We start from the raw sequence: 19044 nt of genomic DNA, 5'->3' as shown, positions 1-19044 counted from the left end.
AATAAATTGCAGTAGTATTGGTGAAAAGTTTCAGTTTCTTAATTATATTAATATGTATAATTTTTTAAATTACGTTTCCGATAATAAGTAGGTCCTAGTCCCTTTTAAATATATCAACAATTAATAATAATAATAATATATTTCCCAACAGACCATACAGTCCATAAAAAGGATACACAAATCTAACGTAATATCGTATCAGAAAATACAAAGAAAAATACTGAAAAGAAAACCCTACAAGAAACAGGATAATACAATAATACAATAATAACTTAATTACTATACATAAGTAGGCAGCTACAGTTAATTGTGACGATGAGTTAACAGCAAAAACATGTTAAAATGGGGCGCACACATGAAGGGCGTTTTTACAAGACGTAAGAATCTATAATTTGTAAGAAAAATGTCAGCCGGATACGAGATGTCATTGTAGTTACGGCACATATTATTCAATTAAAAATATTAGGTAAAAGGTTGTTAATAAGGTCCTCTTATACTTTCCTTATACTTTCATGACACTATTTTTCTTATATGTATTATGAAATCACAAAAAAAAAAACAAAATCACAGAATGAAAATAATATACGTTCATATACGTTATTTAAGTAGGTAAAATACAAGCTTCATTATGAGTTTTTATAAGTTTATTCATCCTTACATATTTACTACTTGTCACAATTTAATAAAAAATATTAAATGTGTAGATTGTGTTAATGCTTCCTAATTTTTATTTTTTTTTTCTCTTTTAAATGACTAAATATGTTTTGTACATTCCTTACAACTCATTTGAAAAAAGACGTTTTAATAGTTATGTTACTCCTATTATGTATTAACATAACTAACTAATTTTTTTCTTCAATTGATTATTGCAAACTACAGGATGTTGAAACATTCTAATGATGTTACTGTTATTGTTATCAGAAAAGAAAAGACAAATAAATATAATTTTTAAATATTTATTGTACATATAATACACTGAATATATATTACATATAAAATATATTTTCTCATCATTTTTGAGCATAAGAAATTTTTTACAAAAATCCTAACTACACTTCTAACAATCTTAATTAATTTAACTACTTTAAACAAACTTTCACGTTTTCTACAGGCTTACAATAGCAAGATACATAGTAGAAAACGTAACATAAATTAAATTTTTACTTATACATACGTAATAAATAAGTGTTTTTGTTTTTGTCGCTTACTTTAATTGGGACTTATACGCGTGTGTAAGAATTTCTAAATTTCCTCCTCACACTCTATCGTACTAAAGTAATTAAAACACGGTGAGCATTAGTCATTTTCAACTGTATTTGTTAATTTGGGGTACCAGTGAGATCCTTCATTCGACTTACTTTCAGTGATCAATGTTCCTGATTGTGATTAAAATTAAGTTTAAAGTAACCTTTATTATAAACATGTAACCGTTATAAGTACTGTTCAGTGTTTTTAATATTGTGGTGAATGCGCCGGGTTACTCAACCCAGCCATAAAATTTGCTAAAAACTATTTCATTTGTGTAAACAATAGTATTACAATATCAAAAAATGACTTACATGTTTCATAACAAATTGCATTTCAACAATAAATAAACAGGTAAAAAATTCATTTAGAAGTACACACACACCTAATACTGGAGCTGGACAAACCCATTTTATTACAATAAAATTATAGTGTTATAAATGCACGTACATATAAGAACATATTTATGGACACCCTGTATACATTTATTTACAATATTCTGAGTTTGAAACAATCGAAACCGAACTTACTCGATATTTACAAAAATAATTAATTACATTATTTACAAAACAAAACAAATCATGAAGAACCTTGTGGACGTGTTTTGATTTTTATTTTTAAACTATAACTACAATAAATTTATTGTTATACTATTGTCATGGTTATTTTATTCTTTTACATAACAAATTATAAAATCTGGAGAGTTTTACGAGTAGATACTCGTACATTTTCACATTTACAAAGCAAAACGGCAACCATTTCACTCTTAAAACTCTCCGTACTGTATTTTTAAAATTAAAGAGCAAGAAATTAAATAACTTACGAAATTTCCTAGATAACTAAAAAGAAGCAATTACATCTTAAGCTTTGGTTTTTGGCAGTAGAATTGATTTATATTCGATACAAAAATTGATTGTCGTTTCTAAATTTTGTTACATTTAAATTAAGAAAGGAATTATAAAAAGTGCAGTGGTAGAAAAGACATTGGAAGTAAAAAAGTAAAAGATTGGCGAACATTTCATTACGGTTATTTCTACTCTTTTAATGCACTGAACATTTTTATTACATTACGTAACAACTTTTTACTGGTCGAGTGAGAAACCAAAGCTTATGACACCCTGAAAACAAGAACCTCTGCAAGTTACCTATTTCGCGTTCGGTTTAATTACTCCGTTTTTTCCTCGCACCCTCATTCATAAAAGCACGCAAGAAACTTTCCTTACGAAAGTTATGTAAAACGCAAAAGTGGAGCCGTGATTAACTCCGTAATACTTTTCGGTAATAGAGCGGGGAGTTGAAAATGCCTCGGGGCTTACCCAGCTCCTGTTTAAACGTAACACACATGGTAGAAGAGTGACTAGACAACAGAGATGGCAACCTTATGGCTGTTGTTAAGGGCAGGCTGCAGCCTAATTGTGTGCCTCAGGGAGGCTGCAGATCCAGATCTTCTGGAGGAATGGGTCAGTGAGGTCGTCACGGTTCCGCTAGAATCTCCGCCGCCATAACCCAGACAGTGACCTGGACCGTGGACTCCAGGAAAACACAACGACAGGCAGTTGGATATCCAAGTGAATGGTGGCAGCTTTCTGCACGGATCGAAGTTTAAATGTTTTAATAATGAACAGCATCTATAGAGAAAACTGTGTAAGATGTCTGTCGGATGTTAGTTACAACAGTTAGTTATCTACAACCTACGTCAAGAAAATTAACACCTAATCTATGCTAACACTATCCCATAAAATCAACAACGCTCTTTGTATGTCTGTTTTGTAACAAAAATAAATGTAGGAAACGTATATGGTGTTTTTTTTTATTTCCTTTGTTCTACACTAGCATTTAGCTCATCTCATTTTTTTAAATATAAAAAAACATAAAATCAGTGTTCATCAACTGTTGCATTGAGTTGGAAGTTGTTGCGATAACGATTTGAATCAGAAAATTCCCTAGTGATTAAATGGTTGCCTATATTAAGCACCAATTTAAGGTTTATTAACCTGCTCACTTTTTTTCACTAATCGTGAACAACTGAATATTTATTATTTATGTAAATAACTCTCGTATTTTTAATGAATTGTTTATTAAATTTTTCTTCAATTCCAAAAAAAAATGTGTAAAATTTGTGAAAAACTGGAATAAATTATAAGTATTTTATGATGTGTTGCAATGTAGAATTTATCTATAACTATAATTAATAAATAATACTCAAGAATATTATTTACCTCGTTCAGAAATGTAAGTGGGGATGTGTTCAATGTGAATAAAAATTACTCTTCACAAAGAAAACTTTGTTTGGCGTTTTTCATTAAATCGAACATATTTTCCACTTATAAATTTAGAAAACTTCTAATTTCTCAAAAACAAAAACCATAAAAATGACTCACTTGGGATGGCTCGGTTGGTGCATTATAAATTATAACTCTCTCCTAGTTACTTCGTCGTTTTTTGGTCGTCTAGACTCCTCACTTAATATTAGCTTTGACCCCAACAAATCGAAGAAGTTGCACGAACCTATTTTTAATAAAAGGAAGGAAAAATATTTCTGAAAATTTTATAACTGCAAAATCTAATTGAAAGATTGTACATTTACGTAAAAATATTTCATGCTCTATAAGTCTAACTTCCTGATCAAAATTTAGGGATTTCGTTAAAATTTTCACTATACCTAACTTCATTGCCAAAAGATGTAAAAATAAATGACTGTCAATTTAACAGAAGAACTTGAATAAAAGTGAATAAAGTAAAGGATAAAAATTTTGTTTTGTAAAATTGACATCTCCAATTGCATCCTTTCAGTTCACCAAATCAAAATGAACATGCCGCGAAGCGAATTGAGTATAAAAATTTACTGAGCGAAAAGCAAATTAATCTGATGTGACACTTCTTGATGTCTTGTGGGGTTAGCTAAAAATCAAGCAAGATACAAGCAAGAAATAACTGATTTCAAAATCCTGCCCTATAAAAATTTACGAGACGCTTTACTGTCAAATGAAAACATCTTTTTTGCATCGAATTACATCCCATTATTAATATTACAGGATTTTGTTATGATTTTAAGGTTTTTCAACAAGCAGAATATTATTAAGACCTATCTCGTACTTAAGCAAAATCCGACCAAGAATTAATATCAATATTAAAATATTTTTTATTTTTTTTTATTTTTTATAATTTTCAGTGGGCATTCCATATTAAACTTAATTAGAGCCCATTCGATTTTATGGTATAACATAAAGATATCCATATATTTCCGGAGGTGCCTGTAGACCCGATAAAATCGCCGAATATCGCTCTTATCTTTCGAAAAAGCTTTATCTAAAATAAAAGTCTGTTAAGAATCTTAATTATAGTCCATTAACCCGAGAAAATTTCATTAATTAAACCTGCATAAGAGAGCTGACACGTCGTGTTAAATTTTAATTGACAAAAACCAGATAACCATAATGACATTTGTTTATTCTGGTCGAAAATGCGCGAAGTGTGGAATATTTCATAAAAGAATAATTGACTTGACTTAATTAATGCTGTCGTTTCGTTTCATTCTCAACGCAGCTACAGGAAATATTTTAAATTGAAATCGCAGCCTTCACACAATCAAAACTCTTCTATTATTATTTTTTACCAAGTAATTTCCAGTTTTGTACTTGTTACCACAAGCCATTTGGGTGTAACATTTTAACAATGCTTAGCGCATCACATGTTTTCATTAGGAGAGGAATTTAAGCCTTTCCGCGGGTGGTCGTAGTTAAATTTAGCAGCAATGAACAGATTTTTACTGTGCACTAGCCTGTTGCTAATTTAAAATTATTTTTACAAAATACCTATTTTAATGCACTGATGAGCCACAATACAATGTAAACCAAAGAAAATAACACGACTTTGACTCATCACGAAACCGTTCCAATTCCATACTTAAAAAAAACACAAAATATTGCTTTACACTTTCGCACGATCATATTTTGCTCGGGAGCATCTTGACAATTTGAGTTGCAAAGGCCCGAAGCAGTCGTTTGTTGTAGCGGACACTTAAAATAGAACTCTATCTCGTCCAATTTAAAATGATTTGAAAAGGATCGGCGAGGGATAAAATTGCGGGAGTAGGTTTTAACATGTATGCAACTCACCGTAAATTTCTACACAAGTGCGTGGAGAAGAGGCAATAAATTACTGGATTGGCAGCTGAATTCAGCGGTGCCAGGCTTTGAATTAATGTAGCTATGGCAATATTTGTCTGAGTCTTCGGAATGTGGCCATACACTTGGAGCAAGTCAAATACTATATAGGGACTCCAGCATAGCACGAACACTGCAAGCAAATTCATTTTTTGTGAATAAATCAAATGCAAAGCTTGGGACGTTCACACGATGCCGTGTGTAGGTGGTATTGTGGTAGCAACTCTCTACCGAACAATGGCAATTAAATGTCGTGTTCTCGCTTGTGAAAAAGTACAGTCGAAATGGAAATAGAGATAATTACAGTAGTAAATTTAATTTGTTCACAACAACGTTATTTTCAGTATTTTATGCGTGACTGTTTTAAACTTACATTGTCTCCACTGAAATAAATGGAAATTGCTGATGTTGTGGTTTTTGGAACGCCACTGGCTCCGTCATTAATTTAACTTAACAACTTATTTTTTCAGTTCTTATACAATTAATTTAGATGAGAACGAGACACTACTTTTTGTTACACTTTTTTAATTTGACAGAATTTTATTAACTGGAGTAACATTGAAAAATGGCCAAAATTGCTCAAAATTGGTACAATAGTCCTTCTATCCATGCTAAAATACTGTACCAAATTTAAAAAAAATTGATCAAGAAATTTTAAAGTTATTAGTTATTACCTTTTAAAGTTTCGGGATATCGTACACGCGTTTTTATGAGAAATCGATCAATGCTCGTATATAAATTGATAAAAAACATATTTCAAAATGGCCAATTTTTCTTAAATTTTTCACACATAAAGTATCTATCGATATCGTAGAATTTTCTAATGAATTTACAAAAAAAGTTGATCGAGGATTTTCTATGTAATCCCTAATTATATGTGGAAAAACACGGTTTTTGAGGTTATGTACCTACCTGTTTTAATTTCAATAAAAAGTGAACAAAAAGCATATAATTGACATCAATATTACAATATTACACCTGATTACACTCATATCGCACGTTTTACTACAGTTACGTTAAGAACTTTAACAGAAATGCAATGAAAATTGAATTCAGTGTGCTTCTGTTTACTTTTACTCACAGTTTTAGTCAAAAGATTGTAAAATCACATGGAAGTAATTATGTAAATATCAAGAAAATAAACACAAAATTTACTTGCAACTAATTACAATTCGTTTCCAAAAATTAAAAACTTTTTTTTCAAATAGTGATTCCTCGTAATAAACCAAAACGTTTCATAGCATTATAAGAATTCCGCAACTTTTTGCTGAGATTGTTACTCCAGTTCATCCTTCAGGCCATTTTTACCCATTTTCTCCCTCGTATTTTACCATTTTTGTATAATCAGTGTAAATTACATAATACCAACTTGATATTTTTTAGTGAAGCTGTAACTACATTGTTGTAATATTTGCAGAGCCTATCTCTTCTCTAAAAAGTTTTCTCCCAAATCCATTTTTGGATCCATTTAAATCAATTAATTTATTCTTGGTTATTAAATTACAACTCCGGAGAAAAATATTCATTTTACAATAGAATTTCACAACGACAACTTGAATTAGGAAACTTTCCAAAATTAAAAAAAAAGTAAAAAAACTGAAAACAACTAACGGATTTTTTTTTGAGTGAAATTACTGAAAGAGGTTCATATTCTTAATGATTTATTGATTTTCTTGTTTATTTCAATTTCCTTACAATGTAAATAATCATGAATGACAGAAACTTGAGGCTTCTGTTTAAAAAATTCAGAGCTTTACTCCCTGAAATTGTTTTCCTTTGTGTACGCGAAAGCAACTTAATTTAGTGAAGCTCTGCGTAATCGAAAGGTCGCTTCTGTAGGCTAGTCATTTGTTAAGCCGAAAGTGTTGCATGATAAAAGTCAATATGAGCTTGTCTGTTTTGGCAAGACGCAATCCGACCCTCCGGTGTAATTCTCTCGGCACGGTAATTCAGAGCTTCATAAAATACACAGGTAACGGGGCAAAACGGCAATCTAGTAAAAAGTAAGTGTCTGTTAACTATCGTAGATGATACAGGTGGAATAGTTATTAAGAGATACTACTGCAATTTAACGATGGGGAAAGTGAACAAGCGTCGGCCTACGCGTACCAAACTTACCAAAAACGATGACGAACGTCATTTTTACAGTCTTTATTTTAGCGCGAGGTATGATCCCCCTCGAGCTGGCACGACGCGTGTCGTGTTCTTCGTGGAAATGTCGAGGTGGTCTATCACGATGATCGCCGTCTGGAAAATCACTCACAATAATTATTTTTCGACCCGGTCGTAATGAAGTCGTCAAAGTCGAGACGCCGGCTGTTTGTTACTTTCGCGCAATAAAATGCCAATTATAATGCACTAAAATATCTCGTAAAAATTTAATTACCGCCGTGCTCCGAATTAAACAGAGATTCCTAATAAATTTCCAATGATGCAGGTCATGTCTGCCCATAAATTCATTCCGAGAGGAAAGCCGGCGACGTCATTATAGCGTTTCGCCGAATCAATTTACTGAGCACCAGAATTTCTGTCCAAAAAACTTTTAATCCAATTATTATTTTCCGCGATCCAATTAATCGTTCCTCAGGAAAATTCAACTTTACAGCGCTTTTCTTGCAGTCGGCGGAACAGGGCTTTCGCTTCCTTCGCCAAAAATACTTACTGTGACGGATGGGGATGTGACCCACTGGTATCAGCAACTTGCTCTTGGACCAAATAGTCCACACGATGACGGCATAGCAAGCACTGATGATAAGAGCGGGAAAAACGAAAAGGACCACCGCTACGAGGGTCATATAAACCTTCCACTGCCACGCTTGCAGATCTATCCAACACTGTGGTATTTCTAAAAGAGATTTTTATTAAGTCGTAAATTCGCAACATTGCAAAAATTACAATAGAAAGTAAAAGGACAACTAAAGATATATTCCACCCCGAGGACCAACTTCCCTAGATCCTATAATTCATCATAAACTATCATAAAAGCGACATAAAGTGACGACAATAAATATCGGTATTCTGCTGAGTAAGACAACGAATCTTTACCCATCTTGTAAAAGGGAGATAATATCATTGGGTTTAACTTTTGATACCCTTATCCTGCCTGAATTTCAATGTCTGCGCCTGTCAGACGGATTTAATTAAAATGATGACGGATTGAAATATGTATTCCTGAGCTTTGCTTTTAGATTTATGCAAATCTTTAATTATTACAAATTCGCTGCGTCAAATAGACATTTTGTTGTCACACATTCAGCACAAACATTTCGCTTAGATAAATTAGCTTACGCCACCGCTGCACATCTCGAGCAATTTTTTATTGTGCTCCTAACAATGTGTGGCTTCGCTAACGAAGTATGAAGTAAATAAATTACTCAAATAAATTTAACCGTTTGTTAGTGGCATCGGACTAAAAGTGTTAATTCTACAAAGAAAGTAAAACTGCAAAGTACACGTCAGCGTATGTATAATAACGGTGTTACATTTTTGCAAACATTACATCGTAGTTGGTTGTGATTTACGGATACGTAAAGATTTGCTGTTTTTGTTAGATTCTTTTTACACTGTCTTAAAACCCCTTGTTTTAGGCAACCAAGTAATCACATCAATTTGCTTTCAGGATAGTACAGTTACGCTATGCAAGTGATAAATTTCACAGCCGACTACAATGCAGAGAACATTCATAACAATCCCGTATAAAGAGAGGGGAAAATTTGCGGCAACAATTTTGGAATTCAATTTCTTTGAATCTTAAAGGATCAACTCTTCTATAAAATCGTCTGTCGACAGTTAGCGTCAAAATTTAAGAACAGTTCATGGTGGCTGAAAATTAGGAATGTCTAAAGCAATAAAAAATGTTACTCGAGGATTCTGATTAAGGATTCGTTTGAACGAATTCGTTTGAGCTTAGTTTAATTCCAAATAGGAAAGAGGATGCCGGGCTCTAAGCTAAATTTTTTATGCAGTCTGTCTCCACTGTTTGGGATAATCTGCATCATATTTCGCACTGATACAGCAGACAGCAATAATGCTTACCTTCAATGGGCTTTTCTTCGAAAAGGAAAATCGTGGGTAGGGAAAACACAAAACTGAGCAGCCAGGCCAAGATTACTAAGACTCTCGCACGCTTCCCTGAAACGAATAACGACAAATAAATATCAACATTCTTTATAGCATCATAAATTCACACAACAGACACTGTCCTAAGGCAAGCGTTTCCTGAAGACGCCGCAGTCAACCGAAGACATGACCGAACATAATTTTCATAATCAAGAAATTTAATTTGGCACTTGTATTTGCAGTAATTGAATTTTTCAGTGTGTCGTTGACGAAGTTCTCGTCATAAAAGCTAAATATCCCGTTGGAAAAACGCGCAACGCTAAAAAACACTAAAATGAAGATTGAATGACATCGACTTCTTGCTTGTTGCCCGGAACCCGACCTCGGAATATAGTCGTTAACTTGGTAAGGGTAAAAAGCGGATCGTGGCGCCCCTAACGCGCCAAGACACGGGTTATCGCTGGAAATTAACAATTAAATCCGCGCCAATTTTATCTGAATTTTAATACCACAACATTCCGATTTATGGGCCGTAAAGCGCACACCAACAATGCCGAGAGTATGTGCGAACGCGAAATTAAGAGACACAGTTGCAGATTCCACTCACTCTGATCTCCGATCTCAAAACCGAACAAACGTCGAGTTTAGTGCTTTCTTTTATTTATTCTTGGCGCCTTCCTGTATGAAAAAAAGACACATTATGATAATTTTAATCCTTCGGGGCCCCGAACTGCTTTAGCAAACGCAGCAACTGTTGCTAACAATTACTCTGTTAGCTTTATTAAAATTTCAAAGCCCGAGGGAGTACGTTTTTTTCTACTAAGTTAAGAGCTGACTATCATACTACATCTCATTTTATATTAAACGTTTTAAAAAATGCAAAGTATTTAAGTATCTCGATGAAAACGGGAGCATTTTTCCTTCAATAACGAATAAAAAAACTTGCAGATAGATACAAGAAAATGTAGGCGTCACGTTAATAACAGCCTCTTCGTGGATCGACAGGAATTTTAACAACACAAATTAATTTTCAATACAATAAAAAATTAATCGCCTCCCACTCAAACAAAACGCCTACGGTCACAAGAAAATTCTATTTGTAGAAAAATCAGAACTAGATTGCAAATCACATTTGTTTTCTGGTTTGCAACGCCGTAAAAAGCTCAGTAAAATGTGATTACTGGTCTCGTTCAGAATAGTGTTTTTGGCAACCACTAGTTGGAATTAGCAGGCTGCAGAATAAATTCATTTTATTTTTACTCAAGTAATCTTCGTGTGAAAGCTAAAGTCGTGACATTTTTATCGTACAATAATATAAGCACTTAATTTAATTATTAATAATTACCTGTCTAATCTTAGATAAGTGCATGATGCTTTTCTATAGACAGTTGTATAATTAATTAAGTTGACATCTCCCTCAAAAATTGTAAAAAGCCAAAGTTTTCTCATTTTTAATTGGCAGCACTTTTTCACTTTTGTTTTCGAGGTTGACACGACAGAAAAGACTCTTTCTATTTTTATGAAATCAATTGTCAACTGCCGCTTTGAAACAGCTCTTTTGTGTATTTTCTTCACTTCCCACGCTTACGTTACATCTATAAGGGATGACTACAAATTAAAAAAAAAACTCTTTGTGAGCAGTATTCTTTTTCTATTTCTATTCTTAATAACGACTGTTCACATAAACTTGTGGTAATGCAGGTCGTTCTTTTCTCTCTCTCTTTTCTAAAGGTACGTCTCCTTTTTGCTTGACAAATTCTTCAGATTGCATAACCTCATTTTGATCATACTTTAATTTGTTATGACAATGATAAACTGAAGTTGTCGGTTCATTTTATATTATGTCTTTCAACGGTTTTTGAAATTCATATTGATAGTCATTCACTGCCACTCTTTCTGTTTCACTATAGCTGATGAAGCTACGCCATACGTTAACGGAAACACCAGCAAATCCGACACACATTTTTTTGAACGCACGTTATATATGCATATAAAGAGTGGAAGTACTTCTTTGCACCTACACATTACGTCCTTCCAAACAACAATTTTTATTCAAGTCTTTATTCAAGTTTCTGTTTATTAGAATTACTACAGCAGATATACATTTTTTCTTCTTAATTTTAGTGCAGCAACTACGCCTGAAATTTTAATACCAATGTAAAGTCCCAAATTAAAATGAAAAGGGAATTGTTTACAACACTGCTAAGACTTATCTGTGAATGTCGCAAAACTGTATCTTTTCCACTTACACAACAGTCTATAAAAATTTAACAGTTCTCTTCAGAATTTATTTCATGTTTATGGTTTTAGTGGATAATCACAATTTCAGAAGATATGCTACGAAACACATCTAATTCTCAATTTAATGTTAAATGTAAGTCTGTTTGATTTGTTCGTTTTAAACAGTAAATGGCACAATAATAGGTACTTGTTGACGCAAGACCCGGAAGAGGAATGTTCAGTTGGAAATCTTGAAGCTCCTTCATTAAAGACAATAGCGAGTGTAAATTTGCACATAAATAATTCAAAGAGGAGATGTCACAGAGATACGTTCATATCTTGATTTCCCGCCTCGTAACAAGTAGCAGAATTTACAGTTCTTGCCACAGTTTAATGTTTTTCTTGGAACTCACAAATTATGAAATAAGAGGTGAATAATTGGTCCCAGTTTAGTTATAATTGGTTGCCTATCTATAATATTTTAACCGTCTGATAATAATAAATTTGAAAATCAATTTAAGTTCCTTATTAATAACGCCAACACGCACACCTATCCTTTATTTCAATTTTATAAAAGACCATAAATTAATTTAAAGTGTGAGTGTTCTATTTCTGGAAGACAGATTTATTGGAACTTTTTTGGACTTTGGCACTACCCACTGAAACAATTACTTCCAACGAAATTTAAATATTTACTCTTTTAATTAACAAATAACTTTTAAATGTGAGTAAGCAATATGTTTGTGCACTGTGAAAGTGAAACTGTGAAGTTGTGAATTAAAAGTTGGTTTGTTGGCCTGTTGGTCTAAAAATTGAGTCAGACCGTTCTTTGCACGTGGCTAATTTACGTATAATTGAACGTGTTGACAGAAGAAAAATCTTATACACATTCCCTGACAAATCTGACATTTACTTAGCGGCTTGCTTAAACAGCGTGGAAAATAAAAAGCACAATCTATCGACAAGTCTGTTTCTACTCCAGTGAAAGCGTCCACGCTGAAAAATAAAGTTTTCGACAATAAGAACGTTCTCGATGTGTGATTCTTATATAACATTACGAAAAAAGGGAACCAAACTTGGAATTTAATACATGTTTAAAGGTCGAAAGTTCGATGAGGGTCAAATAATTTTAGTTTTACAAAGAGATTCGCTTGTCAGTGATTTTAGTTATCAGATTGTTTTAGGAGATTTCATAGATGTGCGGATGATCGGACAGAAGTTGTTACATGTGGCAACAACACATGACACAGAAACAATTAAATAATCTCACTGTCGGATTGTTTTAGTATTGTATTCTTCTCAGTCACTCGGAGTTTCACCTGTCAATGAAGATCGAAAAGATTAACATCTCTATTTACAAATGAGTACATAATGTTACTTATTTTTGTCATGACAAATGTAATTTTCGGTAAATGATGTAAGACTTTTCGAGGAGAAGCTGCGAGAAATGCTGATTGCTCGTTTGGAACAATTATAATGCAAGGACCATATCATTGAAAAATAAAAGAAGAAATATTTATGACTCAGCAGATAACGTTTGTCGGTGCTGTTCTTTAATAAAAACTGGCTAATTACTGTCATTGCAGTTTCAGGTGATTTTATTACTGAGTAGCCCACAGTTACAGCAATTAAGCTACATAAAGGATCGGTAATACTGTCGTCGGGTTTAATTTAATCGTTATTTCATTTTTACAACACCAAATGACCCTTAAATAAAAAAATACTTTCTTTGTTTAACATGGCCGAATTTATAATTATATCATTACAAAAAGCAAATATTGATTAAAATTTTACATAAAAAATATTTAGTAAGAAAAAAATAAAAAAATACACTTGCAGAATAATATACCCCAGTACATATAATACCTAGAACACAATATAATTAATATTTAATAATGTTCAACATTGTTTTTTCTTGAAAAAAATATATGCAAATGTGCAATCTTTTTTTTTTAATCCAAACTTTAAAAAGAATTAAATAAATAAATATTAGGGTGATTATCATTTAATGTCTCTACCACAGAAAGCAGGCTGATAAATTCAAAATTGTTTATCATTGAACTCTTATTTATTATCACAAAACTGAATAAACTCTGAATCCGAGCAGTCTAAAATATATTGGAAGCAAGAGCTCGTTACTGTGAGAAGAAATCTTGAAGGATATGACTGAAATATTTAAGCGAATTTGTTTCATTTACATCGCATGCTTAAGTAATAGTCTGGAGATTTTAAACGCGGTACATAATCTTGTACACATGTAAGAGGTGTGGGAACTCCAGAACTTTTGTAACAGAAGCAAACAAGATCTCTATGACCTGGTTCTGGATAATAGATAGATAATGACTTCTTTGTAGGTGGTGTAAAAAATTGCATAATGAATTCGGTATTCAAAAGAAGAAGTACTAAGGCAGTTTAGCATTACTACCCACATGTATTAGCGTCTTAAATGTAATTGTTTCAGTTTTCTTAATGATATGTTTCTGTCAGGGAAAATATCATATTTTAAGTCATAAAACGTAATATGAGGTATATTATGACATAGTTACAGTTCTTATTACCTACATTAGGCTGTAAATATCAAAATGAGAGTGGTCATAGAGACCAGGAAGCAAGGAAATTAAGAGGTATAAAACTGAAGCAGGCCTCGAACACCAAATTGTCTATAAATGGTCAATAAAGCACTTTCCTGCAATGTTGATACATACCGTGTGTTTAAAAAATTGCAACAAATAGTTTGATTTGCAACTTATGTTAACATGTGTTAAACTTTCTTAGTGCCTTCTTACTTACATTATTATGATTGGTGATGATAAAAATATTTTTGCTCACCAGATATCAGAATTTTATAATTTTAAGAAAATTAGTGAAATTATCACTAGTAATATCCCGAGTGCATGTACAAATTATCGACAATTTGACATGCACGAGAGGATATTTTGGCAGACTATTTCCTGAGAAAAATTTACATGATAAGTAAGTACAAATAAACGTAATTCTTTTTAAAATATAAAATTAATACGAAATGATTTTTTAATTAGGACTACGCGAAAAATTTGGAAAAAAGTTATATTTAACTTTTACAAAAAGATAATTTCTTTATACAGGGTGTTATGGAAGGGTACGTAACAAATTTAATCACCAATAGAACTCTTCAAAATAAACATTTTTTACATATTCATTCTTTTTTAATAAAATATTGTTTTTACATTTTTCTAACCCCTAATTTTTTGAAAATAAGTAACATGGATCTAAAAGTCGTTTGAAACTATTAAACATAAGAGGGTATCAAAAATTTAATTTTTCTTCCAATGAAATTTGATAGACCACTTGGTGTGTTCTCTATAAAAACACTTTATTGTTTCCCCTGACACCAAACATTCATTTCTAAAGCACACGATCTCCGATGATCACAGTTTCACTGTTAAAAGAATTAAGGCCTCCTTATTTAAGGCATTCATTATCTCAAAAAATGTCGATCTCCTTTTTTTAGAAAGTTTAATTACTAACAATTTCATTATTATGAGTAAGTAAAACTTTAAATTTATGGCAGCGTAGGTATAGGTATATGATAATTTGGGACGTCCGACAGAGAAGTTAAAATATTTTAATGAAGAAGCATTCTGAAAATGGAATATCTGTTGGCGAAGAGCACAACATAAATTATTAAAAAAATCGAAACGTTCAACATAAATTTGAAAATTTTCAGCGAAAACTAGTCAGATATAGGAAGTTCTACGTAAAGATATGTAATTACGACTAGATGACAAAATGATCATCAAAACAGAATCTCAGAAGTACGGCCATAAACAAGGTGCGAGATGTAGAATTGAGAAAAGAAATAGATAGAATAAAAAGTTATGTAAAATAATTAAATTTAACCTAAAAGAAAAATTTAATGAACCACTCTTATTTTGGATATCCATTTTCAAAGTAAATAAATTGTGCAGTAAAAAACATTATTATTATTATCTATACATAATAATAAGCTCAAACTTTGTGTCATTCAAAACGTGATGAGTGAAGTGAGAAAGAAACTTGGGAAAATAGATTTTTCGTTATTCCTTTAGATCGCAGACATATTCAGCAAATGCTAATTTTTTTTTTCCCAAACACCTTTATACCATCTGTAATTTTCTTCAGATACGTTTTAAGTTATGTTACCGTCAACGGGTCAATAAATTTAATATCGTAATAATTCATTCAAAAGAAAATGTAAAAGTAGGTTTTAAATTTGTTTTTTTAATCAATTAGGTAGGTACTATGCACTGCAATAAGGAGTAAAAAAAGGGTATAAATTTAATATAGCTGAACTCCTTTATAAGTTGAAAGCGTTTTCAATTACGTCCTCTCTAATGTTCGTTCATTATTTTTAACAAACGCCTTTTAAATTTCATATCCTTTTACGCTATGCCACCTACTACTTTTTTTCATAGTCTAATAGACAGGAAATCATCATGCAGCTCATTACCTTTTAATAATTCCATTTTTTACATTCTAACATTTCAAGCAATTTACCGACAGCACAAAAGCCGAAATCTCTAATTTAAATCATTACGAAAATTAATAACTCGGGAAACTAATTGACAGTGGGAAACAATTTTTCTTTACTTTTCCGACAACTTCAAAAGTAAAGATCATTAAAGCTATTTAATTACCGACATAAAATCAATTTAACCGTTTCTATTAACTTTATTGGACATTTTGTTAAACAGCTAAGTACAAAAAAATCATCGTTTTCGACTAATTTCAAACAATTTAAGTCAATTAGTTTCACTCTTGTTTCGTGTAGTTCGCTGATTTATGAATACCTACATCGTTTAAATTCGTTGTTCGTTAACATATTGCACTAATTATTATAACTTATTTGGAAGACGTCGTTTATCTCTCCATCAAAGCTTGTAACTTGCCAAATTAAAAAGTATTTATAACGACCCACCTGATGAACACGTTTAAATTAAAAATTAATTAACAACTTTATTCCTCAAAGTCTAATTGGAACCGAGTTGTAAAATAAATTAATTTTGGCGGTCCCACGAAAAAACAGATCTTTAAAAATCCATTTGCATCCGTCTTCCGAACGATTTTCGGAGACAGTTATTGCACTGTTATGCGTTTTCGATGCGGCTTTGTTAAAAAACAATAATTAGACTCCCGGAAAAAGTCGACAACGGACACAGGTTGAACGCTCTCCGGTCATGTAAATTTTCCGGACAATCACAGCGTGGTCGTAAAGTTACCTATAGGGCGCCATAAATACTCACAACTTCCTGAGAAGTTCATGGGATGAGTGATGGCGTCGTATCGGTCGATGGACAGGGCAACGAGCACATAAGTCGAAGAATATGTCACCACGGCTTGCAGGAAACGTATAATTTTGCACAGGACGTTTCCGGCATGCCAAGCCACTGTTATCCTCCAGGCGATGTCCGTGGACACGTTAATTAAGCCCACCGCTAAATCTGAAACAAAGTTTACCTACTAAACTTCGCCAATTCTCAAGTATAATGGAACAAAAACTACGATGCTGCGATTAACCGAAATAAAACCAACGAAAATATTGTTACAGTTGAGGTTTTGGACCTGGGCGCAGCCTTTTATAGCTCCTTAATGTTTTGTCCTAAAGATGAAGGCAATAATACTTCGATTCTGGTCCGAAAGGCTAAAGTCAATTAATAGTTTTAAACTATTCCTAGGTCTCCCCTTTAATATAAAATACTACTTTTTTGAAACGATCTTTTGAAAAATCACGAACCAAAGAATGAAGTATGAAGGTGAAGTTGATTTAGAGATATTTATTTGAGACTTGATTCAGAGATTGTAAGTTATTTTAATCTTTTATTAACTAAAAGCTTGATAGCGTTCTTCAACCAGTTTATGGTATTTTCTTCTTGAATTTAGGAAGACATTTAATTGTGAAAAACTGAAAATACATCGAATTTACCGAATGTTAAATAAAACATAACGATTTGTGTTCTAAACATATTCTTTTTTGTGTGATCAAGAAAATGACACCGCATGTTTTTTCTGATTGATATGATCAGTTCTAACATGTAAAACTAATACAATCGTCAAAAATTTGAGAGATTTTACGTTTTTAAATTTTAGTTTCAAAACACAACTCAGTGAAAAATACTAAACACGCCATGATGGTTGTTTCAAGTTGTTTGGTATACTATTGGTAGCCCTTGTAATCCTACGCGTACGTTGTTTACTTGGTGAGTTGACAGCTGTCTATAGAAGGTATTTTCTGTGGACGCGTAATTGTTATAAACTGTTGTTGAAATTATTGATTCTTCTAAGATGGATGATGTGATGAATTTAGGCACCGTTTTGCTTTTTATTGCGACGGTCAGTTGCAATATTCCGAGGGCAGGAATATGCACTAGTGTATGAATATTAGATGCAATTTACTTGTTATTGGCTGAAACCTGATTAGATTAAATTTTAAATAATTTAATTGCACCCTCTTTTAGTTTTTTAACAATTCCGACTTCTAGAAAGAATCTCATTTTATCTTTAGCTTATAAGGAAGAAAGAGAAAAACAAATGGTCAAAAACAGTTTTACTGATCTTTTGGCGTGCTCCTCGCTCATAAACACTCTCTATAATGGAGCAAAATTTGTCAAACGGCAAGTAACCGAAATAAAAGCAAGTGAAAATGTTGTTAAAGTTAAGCTCTTCAGATCTGCAAGATAGTTCAGTTTGTCAGCTTATCTGAAATCTAACGGCCAGTTAAACCGAATGCACTGGCTAAGAAGAGATTTACTTTCTGTTCGTCGTGTTTTATTGAGGCTAATAAGAGTGCATTCCATATGGAGCGAGAGCATGCAATTTTGGCGGATGCGCCCATTAATGGACAATATTTTACGACAACGAGAGTTCCACGAATATACATATATCTGGGGGTGGAACGATCGGACAGAATCGATTCGTAACTAGTTTACAGCGTATCCGAAAACTACTGGAACAATAAAAGTTGACGTAACACAAAACTGATACGACTAACAGGGGTATTTTACGACGACATTCTAAAATTAGGAAATAAGGACGGGAAAAATGGGATTAGGTGAAAGAGGGAGAAAGGAGATGTACTTACCGGCAATGGCGAGTTGTCTGATGAAGAAATTCATTCTAGATTTTCGACTTTTGCTAACGAGGAGGGCAACTAAGACGGCCGAATTCCCCAGGACGATCATTGTAAACAGGACCCAGAGTACGGATAACTGTTCGGCCTGGAACAACAATCAACTCCTTAACACACTTACTTAATGCACTGAAAACTCCACCTGCGCTTTTGTAATTTAAATTAGAACGATTCGCAACGTTCCAATTAAGAATGTCTTCAAAACTTTTT

General features: G+C 32.6%; 1 protein-coding gene across 5 annotated transcripts in view; it reads right to left on the bottom strand.

Annotated features, from left to right (window-relative positions):
* Positions 1-940: 940 nt before the first annotated feature.
* Positions 941-19044, bottom strand: part of LOC138131801 (cardioacceleratory peptide receptor-like) — a 64739-nt gene continuing 46635 nt past the window's right edge. For 4 of the 5 annotated variants that reach the window (XM_069049010.1, XM_069049012.1, XM_069049011.1 and 1 more), the window contains exons 3-9: positions 18787-18922; positions 16952-17149; positions 9447-9542; positions 8074-8256; positions 7530-7658; positions 5364-5544; positions 941-2873 (exon numbers count right to left, since the gene is read on the bottom strand). In XM_069049010.1, the coding sequence (XP_068905111.1) occupies positions 2603-2873; positions 5364-5544; positions 7530-7658; positions 8074-8256; positions 9447-9542; positions 16952-17149; positions 18787-18922 (1194 nt within the window). In that variant the 3' untranslated portion in view covers positions 941-2602. The remainder of the gene's footprint in view (positions 2874-5363; positions 5545-7529; positions 7659-8073; positions 8257-9446; positions 9543-16951; positions 17150-18786; positions 18923-19044) is intronic. The other variant, XM_069049014.1, reaches the window with a different exon arrangement.

This window comes from Tenebrio molitor, chromosome 5 (assembly GCF_963966145.1).
Source record: "Tenebrio molitor chromosome 5, icTenMoli1.1, whole genome shotgun sequence".
NCBI classification, from domain to species: Eukaryota; Metazoa; Arthropoda; class Insecta; order Coleoptera; family Tenebrionidae; genus Tenebrio; species Tenebrio molitor.
The sequence above is the reverse complement of the archived record's forward strand: the minus strand, read 5'-3'. Positions and strand labels throughout refer to the sequence as shown.